This window comes from Hemitrygon akajei, chromosome 12 (genome assembly GCF_048418815.1).
Source record: "Hemitrygon akajei chromosome 12, sHemAka1.3, whole genome shotgun sequence".
NCBI classification, from domain to species: domain Eukaryota; kingdom Metazoa; phylum Chordata; class Chondrichthyes; order Myliobatiformes; family Dasyatidae; genus Hemitrygon; species Hemitrygon akajei.
Genome location: NC_133135.1, coordinates 4,091,473 through 4,110,686, shown reverse-complemented (window position 1 = coordinate 4,110,686; position 19,214 = coordinate 4,091,473). Strand labels below are relative to the sequence as shown.

The window sequence follows — 19,214 nt, the reverse complement described above, 5'->3', positions numbered from 1 at the left end:
ATCTACGACTGCTTGCCGCCTTGTCGGCTCAGTAACGTATTGTTCAAGGAACCCATCTCGAATACACTCAATAAACTCTTCTTCAAGGCTGACTGTCTTCTTCAAGACAATGTGTTTCCCGAGTTTTCTCCTGTCAAAAGTACTTCCTGCACTCAATTCTAGAAAGTGTGTATTAATGATGTTATAAGTTTTTGAAGTATTTTCAGAAGGTTTATGAAAGTAAAATATCGTGGCTGCTGAAAACCAGAAAGTATATTAAGGAATACATTCTAATAGGAAAACATATTTTAGACCCTAAGACCATAAGACATCTGACCCTTTGATTCTGCTCCACCATTTGATCATGTCTAATTTATTTTCCCCCTCAAACCCATTCTTCTGCCTTCTCTCGGTATCCTTTGATGTCCTGACCAATCAAGAAACTATTGACCTCTGCTTTAAATATACCTAATGACTATTTACCCCACTGCCATCTGTGGTAATGAATTCCACCAATTCACCACCCTCTGTCTAAAAAAAATTCTTTTTCATCTCTGTTCTAAATGGACGTCCCTCAATTCTAAGGCTGTGCCCTCTGGTTCTAAATTTCCCCATTACAGGAAACATCCTCTCCACATCTACACTATCTAGGACTTTCAATATTTGACAGGTTTCAATGAGATCTCCCCTTCATTCTTGTAAACTCCAGTCAGTACAAGCCTAGAGCCATCAAACACTCCTCATACTGTATGCTAACCTCTAATTCCTGGGATCATTTTCGTAAACCACCTCTGGACCTTCTCCAATGCAAGCACATCTTTTTTCAAATATGGGGCCCAAAGCTGCTCACAATACTTTATCAATGTCAGTTTTATTGGTTTATGCAGAATGTACTTATTTATTTATCTATTTATTTATTTTTTAATTATTGGGATATTACGTGAAACAGGCTCTTCCAGCTGTTTGAGCCATGCCGCCCAGCAACCCACCTGTTTAAGCCTAGCCTATCATAGGACAATTTACAATAACCAATTAATCTAAAAACCTGTATGTCTTTAGACTGTGGGAGGAGAAAACCCACACATTCCAAGGGGAGGACATACAGATTTCTTACAGATGACATAAGAGCTGAACTCCAAACTCCAATGCCCAAGCTGTAATTGCCTTGCGCTAACTGCTACACTGCTGTTTGTGGTTTGCAAATAATTTGAACAGTAATCTATCCAGTGCTAACAGTTAAGCAAAAGTTTCACCCCCTTTTAATGGCAGTCTTTAGCATCAACTCTTTCATCCTCATTGAGCAGCCAAACCAATAACAATATGGAAATGGTACCTGCTATATCATCAACAATCTCTGCATAAGTGCGCCGAGCAATGTCAAGGAACTCGTTGATGTTTGGCCTGACAGCATAGCATTTCTGCGTTCTCATATTCAAGCATCCTTTAATGTATCTTGTATCATCATTAATAACGGTCTTGATTTCCTCCAGAATAAGGTTGAATCTGCAATTTTCACAACACAAAAATGCCAAGCACAGTGAATTCTTCAAATTCTGCAGTATAAAAAAAGTCTGTTAGAAATTAGCTCATCCCTCAATAAACTTGGGGGCAAACATGTCATGAAAGAAACCACTTGGTCTGAATTTGGTTATTCCTGGGAAGTACACAAGGGTCTCAGTTTACAGTGGGGAAGGTACTGTGAAGTGAGACTCCAATTTCATGCAGCGACTGGAGGTGCAAACTTGTTCTCAGAGCAAGGAAGTTTAAAGTAGATTTAACACAGATAGATAGATAGATACTTTATTCATCCCCATGGGGAATTTCAACTTTTTTTCCAATGTCCCATACACTTGTTGTAGCATAACTAATTAATGTTCAACATTGTTATTTCTTAAGACTACTGTTTGAAATTGATAGCTAGAGATATAAATAACATAAATTAAAAGTAAAAACCTGCAGATGCTGGAAATCAGAAAGAGATGGCGACAGATCCATTGAGTAACACCAGCATCATCTTATGATGCAATTAAACTGACAAAAGAACCTCAAAGTCAAAGTCAATTTATTATAGAAGTACATAATGTTACCATGTACTACCCTGAGATTCATGTTTTTGCATTTGTAGGAAAACAAATTATAATTGAGTTTATGAAAAACTATACAAACGATTAAGAAATGCAATAGATTTATGAAAAACTATACATAAAAACTGACAAACAACCTAAATGCAAAAAGAAGAAAATTGTGCAAATTAAATAATAAGTAATACCAAAAACATGAGTTGTAGAGACTGTGGAGGATGTGCTCTGGGACCATTAAAAACATTAGCCGTAGAATCCTTGAAAGTAGGCCTGTAGGTTGTGAAATCAATTCCCTGTTGTGATGAGTGAAGCTATCCACCTAATGAAAGAAGGTATCGCCTAAAATCACATCAAAAACAAATAGTGATCATTACCACATTGCTTTGTGTGGTAGTCCACTATGTACAAATTGACTGCCATCTTTCCCACAAAATCATCGTGAATACAGTTATAAACTTCACTCTCGGATAAAAAGTGCTTTGTGATGTCCTGAGGCAAGTCCCTTCTTTCCAAGAAGTTGTAACTGGAATGCACATGGAAATAGATGTAAAAACAACTTTCAAAATGGAACTGAAGTAGTTATAGAAACATTTTTAGGACATTGGGAAGGAACCACTGAACTGTTCTTTCAAGATGAGCAATGGTGGAAATAGCCTCTTTTGTGCTGTAAGTTCAATAAAGTATTGATGGAAGGTATGGGTGGAAGTGGATCAATTAAAAGGAACCCAACCAAGATCTTAACTCTTGAGTAACACACTAAAATGCTGGAGGAATTCAGCAGGTCAGCCAGTATCTATGGAGAGGAATAAACAGTGCATGTTTTGGGCCAAGACTGAGAACCAGGACTGATGAGGAGTCTCTGCCTAAAATGTTTACTGTTTACTCCTCTTCACAGATGCTGCCTGACTCGCTGAGTTCCTCCAGCATTTTGCATGTGCTCCTCTGGATTTTCAACATCTGCAAAATCTCTTGTAGATATTTTATCTGTCAATAGCAGGAAGGATTTAAAGGAATGGATGACCCATCTGCTTACACAAACTTGCAAGTCTGTAAAAAGTTTTGAGCAGTCAAGTCAAGTTTATTGTGCCGGTTGGTTCAAGAACCGAATAGTTGAAGAGCAGTAGTTCTTCCTAGAGCTGATGGAGTGGGACTTCAAACTCTGTACCTCTTCTGGGAGCTGCAGAAAGATGGCACGGTCCAGATGATGGGGACCTTTGATGATACATGCAGTTTTCTGAGGCAGCACCTCATGTAGATACTCCCAGTAGTGGGGAGAGACATGCCTGTGTAATTAGTCTGTGTAATTTAATGTTTTATTCTTCAATATTGTAACTCAAAACCAAGTCAAATTCTTAGACTTGGGATTCAGCACCACCCCCCCCCCCCCCCCCCGCAATTGACATTTTGACCAACAGACCGTAAGGATAAGCAGCAACACCTTTGCCACAATTATCTTCAGTGCTGGTGACCTACAGGGCTGTGTCTTCAAACGCTTATTTTACTCCCTATGCATTTATAACTGGTTAGTCAGATTCTACTCCAATTCCTTCTACAAGTTTGCAGAAGACACCATCATAGCGGGCTGGATTTCAAACAACAATGTGATGTTACTAGGAAGGAGATAGAGAACCTAGTGACGTGGAGTCTTGACAACCTTTCCCTCTATGTCAGCAAAACAAAAGAGCTGACTTCAGGAAACAGGATGGAGTGCACGTCCCTGTCTGTATCAATGGTGTTGAGATGGAGATGACTGAAAACTTCAAGTTCCTAGGTACAAAATCACCATCAATTTGTCCTGGTCCAACCAGGTAGATACAATGACCAAAAAAGCTCACCAGCAGGCTAAGGAAATTTTGCATGCCCCAGTGACTCTCATCAAATTTTAGATTCACCATAGAAAGTATTCTGAATAACACACACAAAATACTGCAGGAACTCAGCAGGTCAGGCAGCATCAATGGAGAGGAAAAGGTCAATGTCTTGAATCTTCATCAGGACTAGAAAGAAAGGGGAAAGAAGTCAAATTAGAAGGTGGGGGAGGTGAAGGAGATAGGTGAAGCAAAGTTAGGAGGAAGATAAGGGTGTGGGGGAGGGGGAATGAAGTGAGAAACCAGGAGGGGACAGGTGGAAAATGTAAAAGTGCTGAAGAAGGAATCTGATAGGAACAAGATAATAGGAGCCAAGCTCCAAGGGCATGTGGCTGTGGTATTGAGTCTGGGTGACCACATGGTTGAAGAGTCAGAGATCAGCAAAGTTCATAGGGGGCAGTAAAAGAGTGTCTCTGAACTCCCACTGAAGAGAAGATTTAAACTTCTTCATGGTAGATATACCTCGAAGAGATTTCGCAGAGCAACAAATCATAAATATAAGAGATCCTGCAAATGCTGTGTCCTATCTGGGTGCAGCAGTTTGGTATGGCAAATGTATTGTCCAAAACTGCAAGAAATTGCAGAAAGTTGTGCACACAGCTCAGTCTAACACAAAAATCGACCTTCTCCATTGCCTCTGTCTACACTTCCCACTGCCTTGAGCAAGCAACCAACCCCTTCCACCCTGGGGATTCTGGATTGGGTTACAGCTACAAAATCTTTAAAACTTAGACTTTTAAATGGAACTCCAACACAATAAAGATGAACTCTTGATATCACATCTTGGCCCTTGTCCTCTCAGCTTTGTAAGTGTGTCACTACACACTGCTTGACTATCATTTTCTACTGTCTTGATGTACTCATGTATGGTGTGATCTGTCTGGATGCCACGCAAAACAAAGCTTTTCACGCGAGGAAGTTGTGGCAAGGTAAGGGTTAAGATGATATCCAGGCACAGATGGTTTGCAGATAATGTGCAGTCAGCTCAGGCAAGTGAAGCTTTTGAAGAGAGGTTTTTAATGAGTGCTATTCCCCTTTGCACAACAGGGGACAGGAGCCATTTGACGTACCAAGAAAAGATAGAGTTGCAAAAAAAGAATTCTAGGGTGTCACTTGGCATTGCTCAGTTAATTTACTAATTCTGTAGTACCACTGGCTTTTAACATGGAGATTCTATTGGCAATTGTATTATCATAGAATGACTGGTGATTGCAAATAAGGAATTTGAACATCCACAAAGTTACCAATTGGTCAATATCTGTAACCAACTAATCAATTCTGTATAAAAATGGCATGTCTGTGTTCAAACTTCAGAACAGTTTGGTATCAGGGGCTGGGATGTTTTCCTTGTTCACAAGTAAATACAGTATGACTGAAGAACAAGCATGAGGTTGCAGATCATCAGCACTTACTATATTGAGGCTTACCTGCTGTCTCCAAGTGAACTGCAATAAGCCTTTAGTAGTGGGGTCTTGCAGTTTTTCAGAATTTCCTGAAGAGCAAGAAAGTATTCTTAGACAATTGTTTTTATGCATTTTTTAAAAGTGATGATTTCTTCCCCTTGTTTCTGACATGGATTTGCCAACTTCCTGGGCTACTGTTATTGCAATGACATAAGAATGCTTGGTGGGCATGAAATCTGCCTCTGCTCCCTTTAGAACATAGAACAGAGAACAGCACAGCACTTCGGCCCACAATGTAGTGTCAATCCAATTAAATTAGTAATCAAATGGGCAACCTAACTAATTCCCTTTTCCTACACAATATCCAAATCCTTCCATTTTCTTCACATTCATGTGCCTATCTAAAGTCTCTTATGAGTTTCTAATGTATCTGCCTCTACTACCACGTCAGGCAGTGCATTGCAGGCACCCACCACTCTGTTTAAAAAATACTTGCCTCTCACATCTCCTTTGAAATTATCCCATCTTACTTTAAATGAATGCCCTCTGATATTAGACATTTCAAATCTGGGAAAAAGATATTGTCTGCCTACTCCATCTACACCTCTCAAAGTTCAAAGTCAATTTATTATCAAAATAAATATTTGTCACCATATATGTACTTTGATATGATGGAGCTTTCCCACTTCACGAGGAAGGCAAAATAGAAGCATTCTCAGAGAATTCACAACGACCTCTGCAATAACAGAAACACGAGGCACACGTGGCAAGAAATTCAGAGGATTACAGACTGCAAGTTTACCCTGCATATCAGTGACCAGGATGCTTCATTGCCTGAGAGGCTGAATGTCTTCGATGCCCAGTTTGATGCACAGAACAAAGAGCTGGTAAGGAAGGCACCCCTTTCTCCAGGGGAGCAGACACTACGTCTGGCTGAGCTGAGCTGAGGTAGACCCCGGCCATAGTTAAACCACAGAAAGCTGCGGAGCCCAATAATATATCAGGTCGGGTTCTGAAAGACTGTGCAGCCCAGCCGACGATGGTGCTGACAGATATATTCAATCTCTCTCTGGAACAATCCATCGTCCACTCAGTCTTCAATCCTGTTGTGGCCACTACAGAGACATGGATGGCTCAGGGGCAGAAAGTGCCAGACTTTAGATATTTCAGAAAGGACAGGGAGGGAGGCAAAGGAGCTGTGGGTGTGGCACTGCTGATCAGAGATAGTGTCACGGCAGCAAAAAAGGAGGCAGTCATGGGGAGATTGTCTACGGAGTATCTGGGGGTAGAAGTTGGAAACAGGAAGGGATCAATAACTCTACTGGGTGTTTTTTTATAGACCATCCAATAGTAACAGGGACATCAAGGAGCAGATAGGGAGACAGATTCTGGAAAGGTGCAATAATAACAGGGTTGTTGTATTGGGAGATTTTAATTTCCCCAATATTGATTGGCATCCCCAAGAGCAAGGGGTTGAGATGGGGTTGAGTTTGTTGGATGTGTTCAGGAAGGTGACACAATATGTAGATAAGCCTTCAAGTAGAGAGGCTGTACTTGATCTGGTATTGGGAAATGAAACTGGTCAGGTGTCAGGTCTCTCAGTTGGAGAGCATTTTCGAGATAATGATCACAACTGTATCTCCTTTACCATACCACTGGAGAGGGATAGGAGCAGACAAGTTAGGAAAATGATTGATTAGAGTAAGGGGAAATATGAAGCAATCAGGCAGGAATTCGGAAATTGGGAACAGATGTTCTCAGAAATGTGAGATGTTCTCAAAAATGTGGCAAATGTTCAGGGGATATTTGCGTGGCAGTCTGCATAGGTATGGTCCAATGAGACAGGGTACAGGAACCATGTGTACGAAGGCTGTTGAAAATATAGTTAAGAAGAAAAGAAAAGCTTATGAAAGATTCAAAAAACTATGTAGTAATAGAGATCTAGAAAATTATAAGGCTAGCAGGAAGGAGCTTAAGAATGAAATTAGGAGAGCCAGAAGGGGCCATGAGAAGACCTCGATGAGCAGGATTAAGGAAAACCCCAAGGCATTATACAAGTATGCGAAGAATAAGAGAATAAGACCTGAGAGAATAGGTTCAATCAAGTGTGACAGTTGAAAAGTGTGTATAGAACCAGGGGGGATAGCAGAAGTCCTTAATGAATACTTTGCTTCAGTATTTACTACAGACAAGGATCTTGGTAATTGTAAGGATGACTTACAGCAGATTGAAAAGCTTGAGCATTTAGACATTAAGAAAGAGGATGTACTGAAGCTTTTGGATAAGTCTCCGGGACTGGGTGAGATGTACCCCAGGCTACTGTGGGAGGTGAGGGAGGAGAATACTGAGCCTCTGGCAATGATCTTTGCATCATCAATAGGGACAGGACAGGTTCCGGAGGATTGGAGGGTTGCAGATGTTGTTGCCTTATTCAAGAAAGGGAGTAGGAAAAGCCCAGGAAATTATAGACCAGTGAGTCTTACTTCAGTGGTTGGTGAGCTGATGGAAAAGATCAGGAGAGGCAGGATTTATGAACATTTGGAGAGGCATAATATGATTAGGAATAGCCTGCATGGCTTGTCAAAGTCAGGTCATGCCTTATGAGCCTGACTGAATTTTTTGAGGATGTGACTAACACATTGATGGAGGTACAGCAGTAAATGCAGTGTATATGGATTTCAGCAAAGCATTTGATAAGGTACCCCATGCAAGGCTTATTGAGAAAGTAAGGAGGAACGGGATCCAAGGGGACATTGCTTTGTGGATCCAGAACTGCCTTACCCACAGAAGTGGTTGTAGACGGGTCATATTTTGCATGGAGGTCGGTGACCAGTTTTGTGCCTCAGAGATCTGTCCTGGGACAGAGAGTGCTGGGTGCATGGAACGGGCTGCCAGCAACAGCTGTGGAGGTGGATACAATAGGGTCTTTTTACGAGACTCCTGGATAGGCGCATGCAGCTTAGAACAATAGAAAGTTATGGGTAATCCTGGTTAATTTCTAGGGAAGTACATGTTCGGCACAGCATTATGGGCTGAAGGGCCTGTATTGTGCTGTAGGTTGTCTATGTTTCATCCATTGGGGACATTTATCAGGAGTCATACGAATACAGAACCCTGTCAGGGCACTGGAGCAGGGATCCAATCGCAGACCCAATACTGTACACACAGTGATATTAATTGGGTAACAAATCCCGAGGTGCAAACAAAATCAGTGTCAAAGTTCAGTCAGTGATCAAAACATCCAGAGAAATCCAAAAACCAGAACTGGGAAACAGTCAAGAGTCAGTATTCAGACAGACAGAGTACAGATACAAATGCTGGACAGGCTCAGGAAAATTCATTGGCACAATCTGGCAACAAACAGGTGAAAACACAGGACTGAAATACACTGAGCAATAAGCAAAGGTGGGTGATAGGTGAAGCACAATGAGACACAAGTGGCAGCAATACAGGTAATAATGAGAAACAGGTGAGAGACAGAGTACTCAGTAATACAGGGGCCGGAGTAGAGCAGGAGTGGGGACAGGAGCACATGGGGCATGAAAACCACAGACTGATAGCTAGGGGGAAACACACAAAAAGACAGAGTTCAACTGGAGGTTCTGACAAGCCCTCCGTATTAAGGATCTCACCCATCCATCCAACATCCTCTTTGACTTTTTACTAATAGGAAGGAGACTACAAAGCATAAAACCAAGAATGGTCAGGATGAGAAACAGTTTCTTCCCCCAGGCCATTAGGCTTCTGAACTCCCTGCTGCATCGTAGTAAAGAGTCGCTAGTTAATCTGTTCCATACCTTACAATATTTAATATTAATGCACTTTAGTTTACTGTTTGCATGATTCATCTGTAGATTTTATCCTTAGCTTCAAAAGTTATTGTTTATGTTACATCCTAGTTCAGAAAAACACTGTCTCATTTCTTTATACATTATTTGTTATATGCACGTGAAACCCCTTTTTAGTGGGAATCTCTAGAAACGGCTTGTTAGCCCCTCACTAACAGCCTCCGACTCCATGGCGAAATACCCATCTTTCTCCAGCTTCATACGTCTCGTGTACACAACAAATCTGTGAGATTGGGATGTCTCGCCCACCCAAGCCCTGGTGTGTGCTCCTATAATAGCCCGTTGGCATGAAATAACAGATCACACACTGCATACAATTATAAAGAAGTATATTTATGAATGTTAACTAAAAATTTAGTAAAGAAAAGAAAAAAAAAGGGCCCATTATAATTAAACAGTAAAATGTGCAGGCTGGAGCTCAAATCTTCTAAAAGCCATATTCACTGATCCTTGGTAGACCTCCGTGCCTTGGCTCCATCGAATAGTGTTTTCTCACCAGATCGACTCCAACGATCGGTTCTCTCTGGTGTCTTCTCTCTTCCTCTTGCGCTGAACAAAGACCAAGACCAACCTTGGTGTCCCTCACAAAACCTCTCCTCCCAGCATTCTCTAGAAGCTTCTGCCAGTTCCACCATCCTATTTGGACGATGCACATTCCTAAGGCTCCCTAAGACTGCTCTTACAGAACTGCTAAAAATGAAATAACTACAACGTTACAATAAAATGTGAACCAGGGCTTACATTCTCCCCTTCCCCACCTGAATAGTCATGTCCTCATGACTTTGAAATTTATCACTGTCTCATTAATAAGTTTTCAAAGGAATTTTCTGCTATCAGGACCTCCAATCCATTTGTAAATGGTAGTGACATATCTCACTAGGCAGATATGTGCAACACTCATATAAGAAGGTCCTGACGAAGGGTCTCAGCCCGAAACATTGACTGCTCATTTCAACGGATGCTGCCCGACCTGCTGAGTTCATCCAGCTTGTTTGTATGTGTTGATTTGACCACAGCATCTGCAGAGTACTTTGTGTGTGCAACACTCTGTTACCCCAGTGCAACATAGGACTGCCTATCTGGGGCTTCCTGACTCTTTGAGACTTCCTTATCCCACCATCCACTTCTTCAGTTTCAGACTTTCCTTGGGATCTTTCCTGTCTATATGGAGAGGCCTCCCCCACTACTAGTGCCTTACAGCAACCCTGGTCCCCTGTCACTTGGCTAACTCAGCTTCATTCTCAGTTACTTTAGAGCCCAGTCTCCCTTCATTGTCCAGCCGCAAGCCTATCTGTCTACTGCTAGACTCTTCCCCCACCCCATCCCCCATTTCATCTGCATGAACATGGTGAGATCTGGGAATCTCTTCATCAATTATTGTGGAGTTTACAGAGGGTAACATATACCACACCTCCATTTCCCCATCCTCTGAGTCTGTACAACATTCAGTGGTTAAGTCCCTTTCAGGTCTCTCAACTGCTTGTCTTTCTGTTCTTCCACATCACCGCAAAGTCTGCCCACTAGGTGTAAGGTCTATGTCAGGCTCTGGGTCAACGCGTACCTCTTGTCCAGAAGTAGAAGGTGGTTCTGGTGGAGAATTTTCACAGGTCCATTCCCATCTGCTGGCTTCACCCACAAAACTTGCACATTTGGCATCTGACTCTCCATTACATAATATATAGCCACCCAGCATTCAGCCAACTTATGCTTTCCTGGTAGCCCCAAATTCTTTATGAGAACTCTCTGTCTCCAAGCAGTAGTGGGAGAACCTAATCTTTTGATCATATCTTCTCTTAATTCCTTGATTCTGCTTGGTAGCAGAGACCTCTGCTAGTTCATAAGCCTTTTGCAATTCCCTGCTCATGTCATACACATACTTTAGACCTTCTGTGGGAAGTCTTCCCCAACATTTTTGAATCAGAGGTCAACAGGCAATCTTGCTTCATGCCCAAACATCAAATAATATGGCGAGTATCCAGAAGCTTGATTCTGGGTACAGTTGTAGCAGTGAGCCAGATGCCCAATATGCTGACTCCATTTATTCTTCTTGCTGATCTCCAGGTTTCCAAACATGTCTAGCAATGTTTGGCTGAATCTCTTAGGCTGGAGACCACCCTGAAGGTGATAAGGTGTAGTCTTCAATTCCTTGACTCCAAGCATGCTCAGGAACTCATGTATGAGCCTATCTCAAAATCCCTTCCCTGATGGCTGTATCCATCTAGAAAGGCCATAATGAATGAAATATTTTTCCCAAAACACTTTGGCGATGGTGGCCACCCTCTGCTCCTTTGTTGGGAAGCCTTGAGCATACCTGGTGTAGTGATCAGTAATAACCAAGACATTCGCCATGTTCCTGGAATCAGATTCCATACAGACCAAATCAAGTGGCTCCACACTTTGCAAATGGGAGAAAGGAGCAGCCGTCATGGGCAGCATCTTCCTCCAAATACATCTAATGCACGACCTACAGGACTCTTCAACCTCAGGCTTCATTAAAGGCCAGTAGAACTCATCTCTGACCAATCCATAGGTCTTGTCAAATTCTAAATGACCTGAATCATCATGAAGTGACTTCAACACAATCCTCTGATATTCTCAGGCAGAGCCAACTGGGAACGCTGAGGCTGTCTGGAGGACACATGACCCGGTATAGAAACTGGTAGCAGAACTCCAGTTTGTTCCATTCTCTCAGAAGTAGAGGCATGGCAGGGTGTTTCCTCTTTTCAGCTTGGGCCATATCCCCTTCCATAACAGCTGACCAAACAGTACCTATACAAGGATCATCTCGCTGAGTGGCGGCCACTTCCCCAGGACTCAACTCAGGTAACTGCTTTGTACTCAGAGCAATCAGGTTGCAGTAAGCTTGTGGAATGGCACAACTAGAAGCTCCCAATGGTTCACCGCTCTATCCTGCCCGTGCCTCGCCTCTGTCTTCTCCGTGACAGAACTCTGGCACATTGCTTTAAGTCCAGGTGCAGGAATGCTCTCCCACTCTCCATCCATTTCCAGCCTTTCATGTGCACATTGGGACAACACATCCGCACCAATATTCCGGCTTCCCAGTCAGTACTTCAGGCTGAAATCATAGGCAGACAACACCATCAACCAATGATGGCCTGTGGCATCCAATTACTCCAAGGTCAGGATATAAGTCAATGGATTGTTGTCCGTCCTCACCTCAAACTTGGCACCATATAGATAGTCACTTAACTTATCCACTACAGCCCATTTCAATGCCAGAAACTCCAATTTGTGTGCGGGGTAATTTCACTCGGAGGGTGACAGTCTCAACTGTGTGCCGATCGTGATATAGCCCTCTCGGCTGGCATCTGTATGTAATTCATATGGCAAATGGGGGTTTGCAAAAGCCAACACAAGCACTTTCATCAGCAGCTCCTTCAACACCTGAAAGGCCTCTTCACATTTCGCATCCCATCTTGCTCCAAAGGGCTAAGATAAACTTTACCATTTTTTCCTTTCATCATCCTCCCATTCTTCCTCAAGAGAGGGTAGCTGCGGGGGGACGTCACGTGATGACGTAGGATCGAGACGCTGGAACCCGGCTCTCCCGTAAAAAGTTAATAAATTAATGTCTAAATGAAGAAAAGTTAGTCAGTATCTTCTAAAAGTTACTTATAAACTACTCCGGACTGTGTCAAGCAATGCCTCAAAGAAGGAAGATGAAGAAAACTAATACCGGGAAGATTACGCAAGTTGGAACAAGAGCGGGGCCCACGTCTGCCGAGGTACCCCGGTCTCAGGTACGTTGTGCCACCGGCGAGGCGGAACAAGAGACCGCGGCAACAATGGCCATTCCTGAAGGGAAGGGTCATCGTGAATTGCGCAAACCCGAAGGACGGAGCATGCGCAAACGGAAGCAACAAGAACTACAAAGCCCAGCTACCACTGCAACTGAAAGTGATAGCGAATCGGAGGGAGAGTCAAGTGTCTCGGAAGGATCAGATGAAGAAGAAGCTAAAAGTCCTTCTAGAAATATAGAAAAGACTTTGAGGCAAATAATGCGTAAATTAGACACATTAAAAATAATTAAAAATAATCAAAAAAGACTCGAAAAAAAAATGACCAAAATGGAGATTATGCTTGATAAAATAACAAAGAGACAGGAAAAAATGGAAAAAAGAATTACGGACTTGGAAAATACAACGGAGGACATGGTTGAAAGAATGGACAAAATAGAAAATGAAAATGCTGCTTGGGCATCAGAAAGAAAACAATTTATGGAACAAATTGATAAGCTTGAAAATTTCAGTAGACGAAATAATATTAAAATTGTTGGACTTAAAGAAGATATAGAAGGAGAAGACCCAATAAATTTTTTTCAAAAATGGATCCCTGAAAAGTTGGAAATGGAAGGAGAAACTCCAATTGAGATCGAAAGGGCTCATAGATCCTTAAGGCCAAGACCTCGAGCTGATCAAAACCCACGATCAATTTTGATAAAATGTTTACGATACCAAGACAAAGAAAAGATCCTGAAGGCTGCCGCCCAAAGTGCCAAAAATAGAAACGGGCCATTGATGATAGCAGGAAAACCAGTCCTTTTTTACCCTGATATAAGTCACAACCTGTTGAAGAGGAAGAAGGAATTTAACCCAGTGAAAAAAGCCTTATGGGTAAAGGGTTACAAATTTACAATGCGTCATCCAGCAACACTGATAATTTTTTCGGAGGAAGGAAAAAAATTTTTTCCCGATTATCGAAAAGCGGAGGAGTTTGTACAAGATCTTCCATCTATACGCTATGAAGATAGACCCAACGAACAGAATTGATGGACATTTATGGATATTATAGAAAAGGGGAGCAAAATTTTAGAAATACTAAATGAGAATGGTATTTCTTTTTTTTTCTCTTCTTATACATATACGTTTTTGTGTTGCGGGGGGGCTGGGGAGCTTTGGATCGGTTACTGCGGGATTCACGTGTGTAATCATGGCGGCTGCCATGACCCGTACAGCAGAGGGGGGTAATGTTGTGTTATTTTTCCACAACATTAGTAGGGGGGTATTTTGTTTTTTTCTTTATATTTTAATTTTCTTCTATCTTTTAGCCTGGATGATTGGTGGGGACACACATAGCAACACGGAGATTTTTATAAAGATTTCCCAAGATACCATGAAAGTGGAAAGATTAGGTATTATTATAGATTGGAATAATATAATAAAAAAAAATAATGACTAATCTACTAAACTTTTTAAGTTTTAATGTTAATGGGCTTAATGGGCCAGTAAAAAGAAAAAGAATTTTAACATATATTAAAAAAATGAAAACAGATATAGCTTTTTTACAAGAAACTCATTTAACGGACACAGAACACCAGAAATTAAAAAGAGACTGGGTTGGAAATGTTATTGCAGCTTCATTTAATTCAAAGGCGAGAGGAGTTGCAATTTTGGTTAACAAAAATCTACCAATTAAAATACAAAACATATTAATTGATTCGGCGGGGAGATATCTAATTATACACTGTCAAATTTTTTCAGAACTATGGACCCTTATGAACATTTATGCACCAAATGAAAATGATGTAAAATTCATACAGGAGGTCTTTTTGAATTTGGCCAACGCACATGATAAAATATTAATAGGTGGAGATTTTAATTTTTGTCTAGATCCAGCTTTAGATAGATCAACAAAGGTTGTTACAAAATCAAAAGCAGTAAAATTAACTCTATCATTGATGAAAGACTTAAATCTGATTGATATATGGAGAAGAATTAATCCAAAAGAAAGAGATTATTCATTTTATTCAAATAGACATAAAACATACTCAAGGATAGACTTTTTCCTATTATCAACAAATATTCAAGATAGAGTGAAAAATGTGGAATATAAAGCAAGAATACTGTCAGATCATTCTCCTTTAATAATGACAATGATAATGACAGATAAAGAGGAATCAGTTTATAGGTGGAGATTTAATTCAATATTATTAAAACGTCAAGACTTTTGTGATTTTATGAAAAAACAGATTCAGTTCTTTTTAGATATAAATTCACATTCAGTTGATGATAAATTTATAGTGTGGGAAGCAATGAAGGCATACTTGAGAGGTCAGATAATAAGTTATACTTCTAAAATTAAGAAGGAATATATGATAGAAATAGATCAATTGGAAAAAGAGATTACGAAATTAGAAAAAGAATCCCAAAGAAATATGACAGAAGAAAAACGAAGACAACTCATTAACAAGAAGTTACAATATAATACGCTCCAAACATATCGAACGGAAAAAGCAATTATGAGAACTAAACAAAGATATTATGAACTAGGTGAAAGATCACATAAAGTTCTTGCATGGCAGCTAAAAACAGACCAGACTTCTAAAACAATAAATGCAATTCGAACAAGAGTAAATAAAATTACTTATAAACCTTTAGAAATTAATGAAGCTTTTAAGAATTTTTACTCTGAGTTGTACAAATCAGAATCACAAAATGACAATGTCAAGATAGAAAGGTTTCTATCACAAATAACTCTTCCAAAATTAAATACGGAAGAACAGAAGGGATTAGATATGCCTTTTACATTGAAAGAGGTCGAAGAAGCCCTAGGATCACTTCAAAGTAATAAATCTCCAGGAGAAGATGGTTTTCCGCCTGAATTCTATAAAAAGTTTAACGATTTATTAATTCCTCCTCTTATGGAGTTAATACGCCAAGCGGAAAGAACGCATAAACTTCCAGAATCCTTTTCGACAGCCATTTTAATAGTATTGCCAAAAAAAGATAGAGATCCTTTAAAGCCATCATCATATAGACCGATTTCTTTATTAAATACTGATTATAAAATAATAGCAAAAATCTTATCTAATAGATTATCTAAATGCTTACCAAAATTAGTACATATGGATCAAACAGGATTTATTAAAAATAGACAATCAGCAGATAATGTAACTCGCTTATTTAGTATAATTCATTTAGCACAGAAGAGGGAGGAAATGAGCGTGGCAGTTGCTTTAGATGCAGAAAAAGCATTTGATAGATTGGAGTGGGATTTTTTATTTAAGGTATTGGAAAAATACGGATTAGGAGTATCCTTTATAAAATGGATTAAAACCTTAAATACTAATCCCAAAGCTAAAGTAGTGACAAATGGTCAAATTTCAACACCATTTCAGTTAACAAGGTCAACTAGGCAAGGTTGTCCATTATCACCTGCTTTATTTGTGTTGGCGATAGAGCCATTAGCTGAACTGATCAGAATGGACCCAGATATTAAGGGTTTTAGAGTTAACCAAGAAGAATACAAGATCAACTTATTTGCTGATGATGTTCTACTTTATCTAACAAACCCATTGCAATCGTTGCGTAAATTATCCTATAGATTAGAAGAATATGGGAAAGTATCAGGTTACAAAATAAACTGGGACAAAAGTGAAATTTTACCTCTTACTAAAGGAGACTATAATCAATGTCGATCAATAACCCAGTTTAGATGGCCGGCAAATGGTATAAAATATTTAGGTATAAGAGTCGATAATGATATAAAAAACATATACAAATTAAATTATTTACCACTATTGAAAAAAATTCAAGAAGATCTTGATAAATGGATGGTATTACCAATAACATTAGTAGGTAGAGTAAATACCATAAAAATGAATATATTCCCTAGATTACAATACTTATTTCAATCACTACCAATACAATTACCCCAGAAGTTTTTTCAAGAGCTGAATAAATATGTGAGGAAGTTTCTTTGGAAAGGTAAGATGTCAAGAATATCGTTGGAAAAATTGACATGGAAATTTGAGCTAGGAGGGTTACAACTTCCAAATTTTAAGAATTATTATAAAGCAAATCAACTTAGATTTATTGCATCCTTTTTTGAGAAAGACAAACCGGCGTGGATCAGAATAGAACTAGATAAAATAGGAGAAAACATACCAGAAGACTTTATATATAAATGGGAATCTAAATGGATACGGGAAAAGAAAGAATCTCCTATATTAAAACATTTGATTGATTTATGGAATAAGATAAATGTTGACGATGAGACAAAGAAATCCTTATTAGCAAAGAGATCTTTAATCCAAAATAGACTTATTCCTTTTACAATGGATAATCAACTTTTATATAATTGGTTTCAAAAAGGGATTAGATATATAGGAGATTGTTTTGAAGGAGGTATATTAATGTCATTTGATCAATTAAAGAATAAATATAAAGTATCAAACAACACTCTTTTTTGTTACTTTCAACTAAGGGCTTACTTAAGAGAAAAGCTAGGTCAAACAATGTTACTACCGAAACCCAATGAAATAGAAACTTTAATTCAAAAAGGAAAGATTAAAAAATTTATCTCTTGTATGTATAATTTGATTCAAAAACAGGCAATTAAACAAGGAGTCCATAAGTCAAGACAAAAATGGGAAAGTGATTTGAATATCAAAATTGAAGAAAAAAACTGGTCAAGACTATGTCTTGAGAGTATGACAAATACAATAAACGTTCGATTAAGATTAGTGCAATACAATTTTTTACATCAACTATATATTACACCACAAAAAATAAACAAATTAAACCCAAATCTATCTGATCAGTGTTTTCGATGTAACCAAGAAATTGGTACTTTTTTACATTCTACTTGGTCTTGCTCCAAAATTCAACCTTTTTGGACAAATTTAAGAGTTTTACTGGAACAAATCATTGGAATACAACTTCCACACAACCCAACATTACTTTTACTAGGTAATATTGAAGGGATAAAACCGATATCCAGATTGAATAAATATCAGAAAGAATTTATAAAAATTGCATTGGCAGTAGCCAAAAAAGCTATTGCAGTGACTTGGAAATCGGATACATATCTAAGTATAGATCGTTGGAAGAACGAAATTTATGGCTGTATTCCACTTGAAAAAATCACTTACAATTTAAGAGATAAATATGAAACATTTTTGAAAATTTGGCGCCCTTATTTACAAAAGACAGGATTAAATATATAGGTGCTCCGAAGATGAAATAATTGGTTACTTGGGGAAAGAAATAAATGCATACACCAAAGTTATTACGAACTCCGTGGAGCGTGTGGGGATCTTCCAATATCCAGGCATTCCTTTTTTTTTCTCTTTCTTTTTTTTTAGGGATGTTAGGGGGGAGGGGTTAAGGGGAGGGGGGCTGGGTAACATTTTTTTTTTTTTCTCATACACTTTTATTTTGTAACTATTTGAAAACAATAAAAAAAGTTTAAAAAAAAAAAAAAAAAAGAGAGGGTAGCTGCACAGAAGCTGATTCAAAGGGTGACTCACTTTCGAGTAGTCCTTCACGAACCTTCGATAGTACCCATGGAATCCAAGGAATATGAGCGGAAGGTGCTCACTTTCTTGGGCCTTGGCCATGTGGTCACTGCCACTATCTTCAGCAGATCTGTAGCTAATCCATCCCACGAGACTATGTGCCCAAGCCCAATGTAGTTGACAGATGTCTCGCAGAACTGGCAATTTGTCCAGTGACAGTTTTAACCCTTCATCTTTAAGGTGACCTAACACCTTCAGTAACCTCGCCTCATGCTCTTCCAGGGTGGATCCAAACAAAATGAGATCATCTGGTACATTAGCACCTGAAGCAAGTTCATATCCCAACAATTTTCTTCATGACATGCTGGAAAGTAGCCAGTTCTCCTGATATGCCCTGGGGTATCCTTTCAGACTGAAAGAATCCAAGTGGACATATGAATGCTGTCTTCTCCTTGTCAGCCTCACTCATGGGAATGTGATAATACCCACTCCTTAGGTTCAGCACACTGAACCACTTCACTCCACTCAGGCAGGCCAGTGCATCCTTGATCCTCAGAACAGTATACTGGTCGGGGACTGTGCGCCGGTTCAGAGTCCGATAGTCAACATACATTCCTACCTTCCCATTCTTCTTCCTCATCACAATGGGGGACACAAAGGGACTCCTGGACTCAGTGATAATCCCAGCTTCCTTCAGCTTCTGCAGAACGTCCTCCACCTTGGTGGGTGCCAGTTGCCAAGACCTTTCTCTGAAGGGGGTGTCCTCTGTCTCTCGA

General features: G+C 39.7%; 1 protein-coding gene across 1 annotated transcript in view; it reads right to left on the bottom strand.

Moving 5' to 3' along the window:
- msh4 (mutS homolog 4) overlaps nt 1-19,214 on the bottom strand; it is a 213,455-nt gene that overhangs the window by 71,150 nt on the left and 123,091 nt on the right. Inside the window, exons 10-11 of the mRNA XM_073063909.1 lie at nt 5,356-5,420; nt 1,313-1,482 (exon numbers count right to left, since the gene is read on the bottom strand). Coding sequence (XP_072920010.1) covers nt 1,313-1,482; nt 5,356-5,420 — 235 coding nt within the window. The remainder of the gene's footprint in view (nt 1-1,312; nt 1,483-5,355; nt 5,421-19,214) is intronic.